This window comes from Pyxicephalus adspersus, chromosome 11 (assembly GCF_032062135.1).
Source record: "Pyxicephalus adspersus chromosome 11, UCB_Pads_2.0, whole genome shotgun sequence".
Lineage (NCBI taxonomy): Eukaryota > Metazoa > Chordata > Amphibia > Anura > Pyxicephalidae > Pyxicephalus > Pyxicephalus adspersus.
The window spans coordinates 53,441,640-53,454,801 of record NC_092868.1 but is presented as its reverse complement, the minus strand read 5'-3'; the positions used below and the strand labels follow the sequence as shown (position 1 = coordinate 53,454,801).

Here is a 13,162-nt window from a genome sequence, read left to right as displayed (position 1 = left end):
CGCCAATTATAAATAATAATGATATACCACAAACACAAAAATACACACTTTAAAAAAAGATTTGCATCACTCGGTGTCAAATAATATTACAGATGATCAAATATACTTAATATATTATATATATATATATATATATATATATATAATATATATATATATATATATATATATATATATATATATATATATATATAATTAATTTATAGTATCAAATATACTTAATCTAAAGACCCAAAACAGAGGGATTTTGTTAGAAAGGTTCAGTGTCACCCAGCAGACCTCATCAGAGGCAGTTGTTTAATTCTTGTACCTATGAATACTGCAATCACACACTGCCATCTTGTGGTGAATCCACATTATGCAGTCCCATTTCTAGTGGTTTTAGACTACAGAAAAATGATTTTATTTCATTATTTCATGTAAAGTAAATGGGATCTGTCATTGAAAGCTTTCTTCTAGAAATGCTTGTTGCCTGGCTGTTTCTTGCATAATTATTTGTAATTGGTAACATAGAAAAATCTCATCATTTGTTATATCCTCTTCCTTGTCAATAACTTGAAAGTATTAAAGGCCAATGCATCAGCATGAAAGACAGTCAACTAGCATTTGCAGAAGGTATGTTAGCCTTCATGATTCTTCAATGACCAGCTTCCTTTAAATCCACATTATGAACCCCTTGAGCAATGTGGTAATGGACGTCATGTAAAATCTGACCTTCTCTTTAGATATACAAACTTTAAATACCAATATTGTAACCCAATAACATTTTAGGATAAAGGAGGGAAGGGTTAGAAGCTCCGGTAGATTTTTATGACATGTCTCCTTGCTGGGAGCTGTGTGCATTTTGTGTATTTCTTCCAAATCTAGGCGCTAAAGGAATGTGGGACTTTTGCCTTCATGCAGGAGCTTCCTGTAATAAGACCAGACACTGCTGCTTTCTTTTCCTGTGCAAGGACAGTGTTCCTTTATCCACCTCCTCCTTTAATTTTTTGCAGGTAGCCTTTAGTGGGTGACCAAGCTGAGTTCCTTCCACAGCTCTCTGCACCAGCTATGTGCAGCACAATAATGATGTCCCTGATACTCTCTCAAGGCATTAATTGGGTTTACAAAGGCTTTTGATGTATACTTATCTGTTCGGGTGCTCAGTTTGAGAAGAAGAGCCTTTTCTCAAAAAATACTTTCAACACTGTAACTATAAGAATGGATCTATGTCTGTATTATATCAGTTAAACTACAGGAATGACCATTCTCCCTTAGATATCCACCTGAGCAGCCAACCACACAGTTACACAAATCTCAACTTCATTTGACCTCTGTCCAGCTCACTCCTTCCTCCTTTAATACAATGGCAGGGTATCACTGACCAGTACTAAAGAGGCAATCAGTTGGTCAGAGCTAATGTTGAGATTTGTGAATGCCCTTGGTTTGGGGTATCTGGGGTTCTTCAGTGCCAGCTTACTCCAGTAAATGTAAGCAAAAATACACATTAACATCAAAATTAATTATTTATAACAAACTAAAATAGCATTCCACATTTCTCCTCTCTACTACATTGATCTACATTGCTTCTTCACACACGTGTATGTAAATTCATTCTAGACAAAAAACTAGACACTATTCAAATCTGTAAAGGCCAATGAAAGCAGAAATATTGTGCCAGATGTACAGAAAAACCTAATCCCATCCAAAAGGTGTTCAATACGGTTGTACTCAGGTCTTTCAATGAGGTCTCAAGCCATGTCTTCAGGGAGCTGGCTTTGTGCACTGGGGCACTGGAAGTGTTATAATTTATTGCTGCAAGTTCAAACTGTTTTTAAATATGTCTGTATACTGTAGCAGTAATATTAGCTTTAAATTGAACACGTGAACGCTGTAATTTGTAACTGTTTTTACAGTTTGTGAAATATACACAAACTGAAATATACTGTAAATTTAGTAGAGAAAACCACAAACAGATTATATTATAGTTCAAGTCTTTCCTTTAAATAAAACAAATATGGCATTCTCTGCTGTGCAGTGTGTCAAGTATACATATACAATATTATACAACTTATTTTTATATAGAACTGTTGAATCTACCCCATTGATAAAAGTTCCTATTGGTTTAATGCCTAGTGTTTACTACATGTGTTAAATCTGAGGTTCGCCAAATGGTTTTCTGTACCGAGCTTAGTCTGATCAATGTGCCTTCCTGTTTCTTGGCCTATTTCTCTCCATCTTGTGGTGCTTTTATGTATGTCTTTCTGTCTCGCCTACACGTCCTGTCTCTCCATCCTCAGGATTATGAAAGCAAACTGCTGGCCCTTCAGAAGCAAGTGGAGACCCGCTCACTGACTGCAGAGACCACAGAGGAAGAGGACGAAGAAGAAGAAGAAGGTAAACCTGATACAACCCTGGTTACATAGACACACATCAGCTGATAGATTTTGTTTTTTGTCTCATACAAAGCATGAAAGAATTACCTAAAATTTAACTTTATCACAAGCCTTTGGTGCACTGGTGATGACATGGAAAGAGAGCTTTACTTGGTATATAATCTTTGGAATCCTCAGTCTTGACTCAATAAATGTTCAAAGCTGTGATTCTTCCTCCAGAGGTTGCTGGGGGTCCCTCAAACAATAAATAAAATTTTGACTTTCAGATCAGTTTAAGTGACAGATATGATCTTTTTGGCTATCTGCAAGGGTGACATTCTTCCCAATGCCCAACAATGTAAGAAGCATTCTTCCCACTGACCACCACACTAATATATATCATATAATCATTATAAGAAGGGTTCCCTGAAGACCTGAAAGTTATTTATTGCAAGGGTTCTCCTATGTTAAAAAGGTAGAGAAACATTGAATTAAAATTTATGAAACTCTAACAATGAATTTCTCTTACTTCTAACCTTTTGCTCTATTAAAAAGACCATTGAAAGTAAAATACGTGCAAAAATTACCTGTTGATTCTGCCTGAAATCTTGTGGACCCTGCTGGTGCCTCACCTATATCAGCACATTCCCATTTCTGTGTGGGCTTCAGAGCACCGCTCCTTTTGGAATGTTTTAATTCTGTCGTAGGGTGACAGCGCTGCTTCTCCATAGATTTATTATGGTAAGTGAGCTTTGTCATGCTTGGAGAGGAAGCGTATTACTGGCAGGGTCACTAGGTGAAATAAAAAGGAAAAATGCTAAACCTTGCCTGGATTTGCTATGATATTCTATGTGCCAGTGTTGATAAAACAGTTCCTATCTTTTTTCATTTCAGTGCCCTGGACACAGCATGAGTATGAGCTTGCTGAATGGGCATTTAAGAAATGGAAACACCATCAGTTCACATCCTTGCGGGACCTGCTGTGGGGAAATGCTGTCTACCTAAAGGAAGCCAATGCCATTAGCGTGGAGCTGAAGAAAAAGGTGACAAACTTCTATGTCCATTGTTCTGTAATACTTTTCATTATTTGATATCACAAAGCACTGAGCAGTGACTTTTGGATGGGGTTTAATTTTAAATTAATATAGCAGGTATAAAGGGGAGGGGAGGTTACTAGAGAGTAAGGTGCAGCTATGGGAATTGAATTGGCTTTCAGGAATGGTCTGCTGCTTTAGATTCATGTTCCCACATAGGTTGTATTTTGTACCCTCCTTGACTTTAGGGAAGGTTCAACATCTTTCTTTGTGTTTCCTCAGGTTCAATTTCAGTTTGTTCTGCTGACGGACACTCTCTACTCCCCTCTCCCTCCGGAGCTCCTTCCGCCTGAGGCTGATAAACTTGCAGAGGACCAACCCTTTCCACGCACAGTGGTTGCTGTAGAAGTGCAGGACCTGAAAAATGGGGCCACCCACTACTGGTCACTGGAGAAACTCAAGTAAGTCTTGTACATGGAGTCAGTAGTACTTACTTTAAATATTTAAACCGTCCTATAAACCAGAAGCTCTATGAAAATAAAGTGCAGAAGAACTAGGTAGACTCTTCCCTATTTTCTTTACCTATTATCGTTCCAGTGCACTACAGATAACATAGAGTGGAAGAATCAGGTTACTTTGGATAGCTAACACAGTTCTTTTTTGGACCTACTGATTTAAAATACAACTTCCCATTTTCCAAACCAGGCTGAGACTGGATCAAATGCGAGAAATGTACGACCGGGCAGGAGAAATGGCCTCCAATGTGCAAGATGAGCCTGATACTGTATTAAGTGGTGGTGACCCATTCTATGATCGTTTTCACTGGTTCAAGCTCGTTGGCAGGTAGGTCTGATTCCTCCTACATCCTGGAAATCCTATTAATATTACATACACACATTTAGCATCACTCCAGGATGTCACTGTGTTAGTCATGATATAAGATGCCTTAAAGAGGTTTTATATCACTGCAAATATTTATTCAAAATGCATTTTCAAATTTAAATTTGTCTTTTTTTTTTGTTTCCTTTATGGTTTTCTCATTTGTAAATATATAGCAATGGGGTGGCTATCTTGTTCACTGGATGATAAACTGAGGGCTCTATGATAATACAGCCCCATAAATTAAAATGCACGTGTTCATTTTGAGCTCTGATGGAAAAAATATTTAAGGGGAATTTTTTTTTAGTTTTGGATAAAGTAGGTTATGGTTAATACTTGTGTTCTTTTGTTGTGCCGTCTGGGTTGGGGAAGACATAACAGAAAGTATAAAAATAATTGCAAAAATATAAATCTCTAATTCTTACACCCTTCAACCCATTCTACAGGGTATTTATTTTTAAGTAGAAAATACTTACCTAAATCCACCATCCATGTCCCTTGCTAGCAGTTTCTGGGTGCAAGGGAATGCTGTCCATGCCAGCCCCCTTGCAATGATGATACACCATTTCTGGATTCTAGGAGAACCCCACCACTGGTCAATGGAAAATGTTCACGACCATCAGGCAGTAAATTAGACATGTAATAGAGGTTCCTGCTTTGTAAACAGAGAGAGGAGGCTCTTTATGCCAATTCCAGGAGTTTCCCATCAGATTTAATGGCATTACATAGGTAACTATATCAAATTGAAAAGGTAAATCTCCCTAACATAGGCACAGACCACATGAAAAAACCTAACAGAGATTTTGACCCATCCCTTGTGTTATCTAAAACTAAAGATAAACTTTGTTTTAGGATTCTATACTGGTGCACTTTATAGCTATGGTAGTAACACAATTTAGTTTTTTTTTATTTTCTTTATTCCAAATCTCTTTAAGTTATTTGGACATATCTATCACAATATCATTTCAGTCTAAGCCATTTAGGTGTTCCCAGGTTGACTACACATAAAATATAAGTGGATATAAGAAAATTGTATTATTAAAATGTCATTTACTTTTGCACATCTGGCCTCCTAGTACACTGTTTAGTTTTGTGATTATCTTATCCTCCCCAGTTTGGGATTTTACACACTGGCACTTGGGATATGGTTGCCATTTGTTACTGTTTGGAGGACTTCTAAGGTCATATATGTCTATGGTCATGTGTTGCCTTCACAATATATTGACATAACACGGACTTTGCATTGTGAACAAAGAATTTGTCCGTAGAATCTGAAATTCCTACATTTCCTGATGCCATACAATTCAGTTTATTCACACATTCAATGTCCCTTTAGACATAATGATTGTAGTTTGCATCCTGCAACTTTGATATCTGTACCTTATCTATACCCTGGGTGCCAGTCTGTGCCACCCTTAGGCATGCATGGCACTTTTTATTTTATTTTATACTCAGGTTTGCTGGTTATTTATTTAAATTATACCCTACACAGTCCCCTTTCCCCTTCTCCTGTAACTCAGGGTTGTGATAACAAATCTTCCATTGCAAATGTTCAGTTCACCTATATTCCACGGCTGCGTCAACGAGCGGCTGGCAGACCGCACTCCATCCCCCACCTTTTCAACAGCGGACTCAGACATCACAGAGCTGGCAGATGAACAGCAAGACCACATGGACGACTTTGATGATGAGCCATTTGTGGACGACACTGGCTCAGATGTTGGCAATGAAGAAGGATCGGATCTGTTCAGCGATGGGCATGACCCATTTTACGACCGCTCCCCTTGGTTCATTTTAGTAGGAAGGTTGGTGAGGTTGTGCGAGGAAAGGGCAAGGAAGGACAAGCTCCCCATAGAATGCCGGTTGCTCTTATTTCTTTCTTTAAGTACCATATTTTACAAGCTATATGTATTCTGGAACATCTTTAGAATCATTTTTCCAACCCAACCTTTTTATAAAATTTTGCAAATCAAACATATCAATGTAGTTAATAGACCATGGAAATATGCAACTGAAGTTCTGTGCAAAAGTTTTCCCCTCCAGTGACTCCCTGGTGGTTCTTGTAATGGACCGCCTTGTTGGTCATATTTAATGCTCCTACTCAGAACTAACACTGAGCATTGTTTCTTGTATTGGTTTGTTAGGGAAGCAGCCCGTGCTGGAACTGTTGATTATAAGACTGATTAGGTCTTATCCATAACGTTTTCACATTCAGAAGGACCCTTTGAATATTTATTGCTGTACATTTGTGAGGCATCAGGGCAGTTTGATCAGGGTAATCACCGGTTGAATATGCCATAGCCATTTATTTTAATCTTTGCTGTTGGTGATGCTAAAACTAAAACCTTGTGATGCTAAAATAAGTTGAAGGTTCAAACACACCCCACAAAAAAAGTGCATTAGGGTTTTCCTTGACCCTGGGGCATAACACTGTAGACCGAGTTAGGAGCTTCCCCGAAGGAAGACTCCCACTAATGGAGAGCAATTGACCATAAGAGTAAAATGCTTTCCCATGAACAACATGGCTTGGTCCATAAGGTACCAGCACCTTACGTTCCAAGTGTAAAAACACACAAGTGACATGTAAAATAAAGAAAGTGCTCCATGATAACCAATGGGCAGATGTTAAAAATAGTCCATTCAAATCTTTCCTCAGCATGGCAGTCCAAAAGCCAAAATGTTGAATTAGTGTCTGGGTTTAACATAGGGCAGTAACAATGAGCAAGGAGGGGGTTTTCTCATTCTTTGGGAGAACCACAGTAATAGCTGCACTCATGGTCACCAGCAGAGAGACACCTTGGGTAGCCTCGTCAGATGTTTTAAATATATTGGGCTGAAGAACCTTTTTTTGTTGGAAATCTCCATTGGCTGACCACCTTCCCCAGGGTCTTTTGGCTGGGAAACCTTGTCAGTGCCTGGCTATTCTTATTTGTCAGGTAAAATGGTGGTGGGTTCAGTAATGTCCTATCTAAATGCTTCAATTGTGTAAGACTAAAACTATCCAAAAATAAGTATCTTGCCCTTAATATGATTCTCATTGAGGGAAATTTTTATTATTACTATTATTATACAGTATTTATATAGCAAAAACATATTATGCAGTGCTGTAAATTAAATAGGGGTTGCAAATTACAGACAGATACAGACAGTGACACAGGAGAAGGAGAGGACCCTGTCCCGAAGAGCTTACAATTTAGGAGGTGGGGGAAGTATCCCACAATAGCAAGGGGGGGGGGGTATGGAGTGGTAGGGAGTAGTGAGGGGCAACCCACTGTACTGCAGGTACCTCCAACTCCAGCAACCTCTGAAACAGTACATCAATGGCCAAATTATTGGTGCTGAATTTGCTTCCTATACAGTGTCTTTGTAAACTAAGTGTTTTGTATCACTTTATAATAAATCTAAAACAATTCACAAAGACATGATATCTTTTCTGTGCCATCTCCAGTGAACTCACATAAGCTGCATTGTTATGGACTCTTGCATACAAAATGGATGTTTATTAAATGCATCAGCGAACCTGTAACTCTGAGCCCATTCTCCTGTATTTTCATGGTTATAAAGCTGAAACAAATCACTCTATATTATATTTTTTTCAGTAAGGACTTATCCCAAAATAATAAAAAATACATACAAAGAATCTATTATTAAAAACATTCAAGCACAGCATAGAAAGTGATTGGCTGGGATTTCAAATACAAACAGAATCATTTTATTTTCTATATTCATAAAAATGAATAGTTCTATGTGCTGATCAAGTGGGTAGATGGAGAGCTTGTTCTTCCAGCCTTGTCGCTTGTTGGGGAGTCAATAAAGCGGAGTGTGATGCACCCTTGACCCGGTCGTCTTTCATGGTTTTAATTTTTCATTTTAACAGTATTTAAAGCCTATGTTGTTGTTTTATTTTAATTTTAGTTGTGTTCCTTTTAATTTGGTTTGCCTTCACCTCACCAACCTTGCAGCTAACTTCTTCCCTGGTCTCTTGTCCCTGGCTGTGAATGAGGGGTATTGCGGAGAGTAAAAGCCATAAAATTATACCAGCTGTTGTCCTAAGTGCAGCCATGTTTTCAGAGGAGTCCATGTTCTCAGAATGTTAGCTTTTCTTTAGTTATGCATCGTGCTGGCAACTTTATGAATGACCATCTTAGCTGTCCAGTGATCTTAAATATAATGATTGTTGCTCACTTTTTGTAATTATTATTTTTATTAATAATATTATTATTATTTTATTAATAAACAGTATTTATATAGCACCAACATATAATGCAACGCTATACATTTAATAGGGGTTGCAAATGACAGATACAGACAGTGACACAGGAGGAAGAGAGGACCCTGCCCAGAAGAGCTTACAATCTAAGAGATAACTGACAAACAAATTGGTTTCAGTTCCAGCCTCGGTGGGCCCTATGATAGACATGTGAATGTCAAGTGAACAATTTTTCCCCATGTTACCTTCCCAAATCTTAATGGAAATACAATATGGCTGCTGTAGGCAACAAGAACTATTTTTATTCAATGATAAGGGCCTGTATCTCTAGCTACCCCTTTATTCCCATAATATCTGACATGAGGCAGGGAACCCAGTAGCAATGTAATCTTTGGTTGTCGTTTATTTTGTATGCAGTTTATTAATCATTTCTTTTATCCCTTTTTATGTTTGTAATATCGCAACATGGCTTATTAATCCTGTTTTATGCTTTTTTTCAGTTCTTCGTTTCATTTTTTATTTTTTAGTTAGTTGGTTTTGCTTTCTTTTAATTTTGTTACCTCTAACCGCTGAAAGATGAATAATTGTGTTTTGGGGTGGTCATGATGCTGCAGATACATTGTTGGCTATAAACACTCATAACATCATATAAAACATCAAGTGAATAGTAGCATGGATATTCACTTATTTTGTTTTTTTATCAAAGTGTCTGATGGAAGAACCAGCCGTGTAATCAGCTTTTGTAAGCTGGCTCTTCCATCTGATAAAATAGATCTAATCCTGTAAAAGGAATTGATGGGGTCAGTAGAATATATGGGGCATCACTTTTTTCTCTCCTATGTAACCCAAATCCATTTGGTCTCTTTTTCAGAGCATACGTCTATCTCAGTAACCTGCTCTTCCCAGTTCCTTTGGTCCATCGGGTGGCGATTGTGAGTGAGAAGGGGGAAGTACGAGGTTTCCTGCGTGTTGCAGTGCAGGCAATAGCAGGTTGGTGTCTTTCTTCTGAACCAGTGTAAGATCCTTTCTGTCTTCAGGCACCATTTTAAAGGGACAGAATAAATATTTTATCAGTTGATTGATTATATTTAATTACTGTATCTGCAACACAGGTGACGAGGAAGCTCCAGATTACGGTTCTGGAATACGACAGTCAGGGACCGCCAAGATCTCCTTTGACAATGATTACTTCAGTAAGGTAGGAAGCAGAGTGGGCTCAACAATGCAAAGAAAATATATCATTGTGCGGTAGAAAAAATGCAAGTACGGAGATTTTCTTTTTACTTTGAAGAGCCTGGGGAGCCAGGAGAAAAAAAAAACCCAAGAGGTCTGAACTTTTTCCAAAATTATAAAAAAAAAGAAAAAAATCTTTGCAACCATAAAAGCACCAAGAATGTTCTGTATACTTTGTGCTTTCCCCGCAAATATCATTACCTGCTCATATCATATGTTATAGTTAACATTAGATCACATAGGATTACCCTATATCATATGATTGGCTTTCTGAGTTTTACTGCCAGTTTTTCTCTTACAGTGTTCTCCCTGCCCCTTTTAGCTGGGCCACCACCCAGCACTTTTCACTATCCACCGGGCTGTTTTGGGGTGGTTATTGAGGAGTTAGGTCACAACACAGGGGCCACAAGCCATCTACAATTTTATCCCATTCAGCTTAAAAAAAATGTCTGGGTTGAACATTGTCTTATTACTACATCTTGTAATTATTATTATACACACCCCTCCTTCCACTTAGTATCTTCATATCTGCAACTTAAGGAGGTAAGTGGGTAAGCTGTCCCAGTATCTGTAGAGAAGGAGCAGATAAGAATCTGCAAATAAGTACGTGATGTATATAAATGAGATTTAAAATTGCATAGTTTTTCATCCTTCACAAAAACAAAACATCATTATTATCATCATTAGGCATCATTATTAAATAACCTATATTCCCTTTAATATATTATTGTGAACATCCCATAAAAGAATACTTTTGTTTTTCTGTTTGCAGAATGACATGTCATCCACGGTCCTCACCCGCTCAGGGCTTTCACTGGAAGAACTCCGCATCGTGGAAGGGCAGGGCCAGAACTCGGAAATGAACACTCCTATGGAGGAGGTGAACCGACTGGCCGAGATGGGTAAGCTATATGACACACAAGCAATGTCTAGAACATATAATTGTCATTTCATTAAGCCTGTGCCAGTTGGCACAGGAGCATGATGGACTTTTTCATTGCTGTGCTTTGTGCCTGACCTGCCTATGGTATTCATTTTCCTCCGTCTGATTACATACTTCTTACCCATAGATATGAAATCAGGCAGTCTCTTAGATGGGAAGATGATGATGGAGGGATTTTCTGAAGATGTTATGGAACACCTGAAGATTGGCAGTGTCTTCACCTTTCGTGTCACTGTCCTGCAAGCCAATGGCATTCCACCAGAATATGCCGATATCTTCTGTCAGTTCAAGTGAGTCCTTGTGATTTGTAGATGCTCCAAAGCATAAATGAAGCCCACAGAGTATATACAGTCTGAGATAAAATATATGGACACTCCCAATTATAGTATTTAGTTCAGGTGCACACAGTCAGGTCCGTTAAGACATGGCTTGATGAGTTTGGTACAGCGATCCCTGACCTCAACCCTACTGAACACCCTTTGGGAAAAATTATGAGCCAGGTTCTCTTTGTCACCACCCAGATCTGACCTCACAAATGTTTTTTTGGCAGAATAGGTATATATTCCAACAGATACAAGGTAAAACCTTGTGGAAAGTCCCGGGGAGCAGGGGGGCATCTCCATATTAATACCCAAGGTTTTGGAATGGTATGTCCAACAAGCTTCCATCAATGGAAGATATTTTAAAGTTGAATAAATCTTTGGGTTGAGTCCCTAATAATCAAATGATATCCATTAAACTTAGGCTACGTTCACATGTCAGATGATTCTTATCCAATATGAGCCTAAGGGCAAGAATCTGACGTGTACAGCGGCTGTCCAACGTCGTTCATGGATCTGCTCTGGCGGATCCATGAATGACAGAAGACAAACGATCGCAATGGAAGTGAAGGGAAGAGAGCTCAGCGCAGTGCCGTTCCCTTGTTCTTCCCCCTCCCTTCTTCATAGAACAGAACAGGGCTTTATGTACAGCGCTCGATCATTCATTTTTCAATCTTTTGTTATTGTAAACAATCGTGAAAAATAATTTCCAATGATAAAAAATCTTAACGTGTACACAGCTTCACTTCCATCCCTGTATCTTCATCCTACGTGTTGCTGAGTTGGGGAACTCTTCCCCTTGAGCTCAGCTCTACGTGGTTGCCAAGAAAATACTTTTAAGTTTTCATAAAACAACTATGAATGGGGATGCATAGAATGCCAAGTACTGGATATTACTTAAGAAACACTGAAGCTACCAATCTGATAAACTCTATACCATTGCATTCCAGCTTTTTACATCGGCATGATGAGGCCTTTTCTACAGAACCCCTGAAAAATAATGGGCGTGGGAATCCCCTGGGCTTCTACCATGTACAGAATGTAAGTATCACAGCGTTCTCATCTCCCTAGAATGTCATCATCTGTTTAATAAAGCTGATACATTATCGTTTTCTTCTATTTAGATTGCAGTAGAAGTGACAGAATCCTTCACCGAATATATCAAGACCAAACCGATTGTGTTTGAAGTATTTGGACATTATCAGCAGCATCCATTACATCTGCAGGGTCAGGATCTAAGGTGAGGACCTAGAAGAGACCCATAACAATCCAATGTTGGCGTTTCTCATTGTTTAATGCCTTTGGTAAATGGCGGAACCCGGATTGCATTCTGTCATTTGTTCTTTTATTTTTTTATGAGCACCAAACAAGGGACCACTGTTTTAAAATTATCACACATAGTGGTTTCTAGGCTGTTGGAAAATCTTGGTGATCTTTGAATGGTTGTCCTTTTTTTATTGAAAAGAGTATGAGCATTAGGGGTAACAATAGTGCAGCAATACGAGATAGAGATGGACCTCATGTCTTTTCAGCAATTGTTTTCAGTAAGACGTTTACCTCATCCATAAGCAGTCATCAGGCCTCGTTGTGTAACCTTTCTTTTGGTTTGTTTTTCAGTCCAGCACAGCCATCCCGACGTCACTTTCCCCCACCGATGCCCCTTTCCAAGCCAGGTAGGTGAATGGTTTGTTAGAAGTTGCATGAAATATTGTCTTGTTACAGGTGAGTCAGGTTTAAGATTTATCATAAGAAAAGTCAGTGTATAGCTGAGGCTGTTTTCACCCTTTTACCAGTGTGAACATAATTTCAGCGCTTTGTAGATAAACTGGTTTATTTACTGAGACAAAGATCAAAGTTCAATAACCCTTCTCATTTACCATTAATTGCTTGGGCTGTTCTACACAAAGAAAAAGGAATCGGGATGACCATAATTGGTTACAGCACTTCAAAGTCAAATAGTAAATATTCAGTCCAAGTAAACTTCTATTTCAGTACTAGAATGATGTTGGTGAAGCCATTGAATGTATTTATTTTTTTTAATAAAGGTTGATTTAAAGCAACACCAAAGTAAAGCTGAAGTATTAGCTTTTGTTCTTTTTGTGAACCTCAAGTGCCATGGTCTGTGAATCTTTTCTATAATTCTCCATCTCTGCTGTTGGAGAGAAAGGAGATCTAGAAAGTCCAGCAAA

At 38.5% G+C, this 13,162-nt stretch overlaps 1 protein-coding gene across 22 annotated transcripts in view; it reads left to right on the top strand.

Moving 5' to 3' along the window:
- The window catches only part of KIF1B (kinesin family member 1B), a 119,355-nt gene that overhangs the window by 89,722 nt on the left and 16,471 nt on the right, over positions 1–13,162 (top strand). For 8 of the 22 annotated variants that reach the window (XM_072426854.1, XM_072426859.1, XM_072426856.1 and 5 more), the window contains 12 exons: positions 2,280–2,376; positions 3,249–3,397; positions 3,671–3,849; positions 4,094–4,231; positions 5,788–6,072; positions 9,349–9,467; positions 9,590–9,675; positions 10,483–10,612; positions 10,781–10,943; positions 11,924–12,014; positions 12,098–12,213; positions 12,591–12,646. In XM_072426854.1, coding sequence (XP_072282955.1) covers positions 2,280–2,376; positions 3,249–3,397; positions 3,671–3,849; positions 4,094–4,231; positions 5,788–6,072; positions 9,349–9,467; positions 9,590–9,675; positions 10,483–10,612; positions 10,781–10,943; positions 11,924–12,014; positions 12,098–12,213; positions 12,591–12,646 — 1,609 coding nt within the window. The remainder of the gene's footprint in view (positions 1–2,279; positions 2,377–3,248; positions 3,398–3,670; positions 3,850–4,093; positions 4,232–5,787; positions 6,073–9,348; positions 9,468–9,589; positions 9,676–10,482; positions 10,613–10,780; positions 10,944–11,923; positions 12,015–12,097; positions 12,214–12,590; positions 12,647–13,162) is intronic. The other 14 variants (XM_072426867.1, XM_072426866.1, XM_072426872.1 and 11 more) reach the window with 2 other exon arrangements.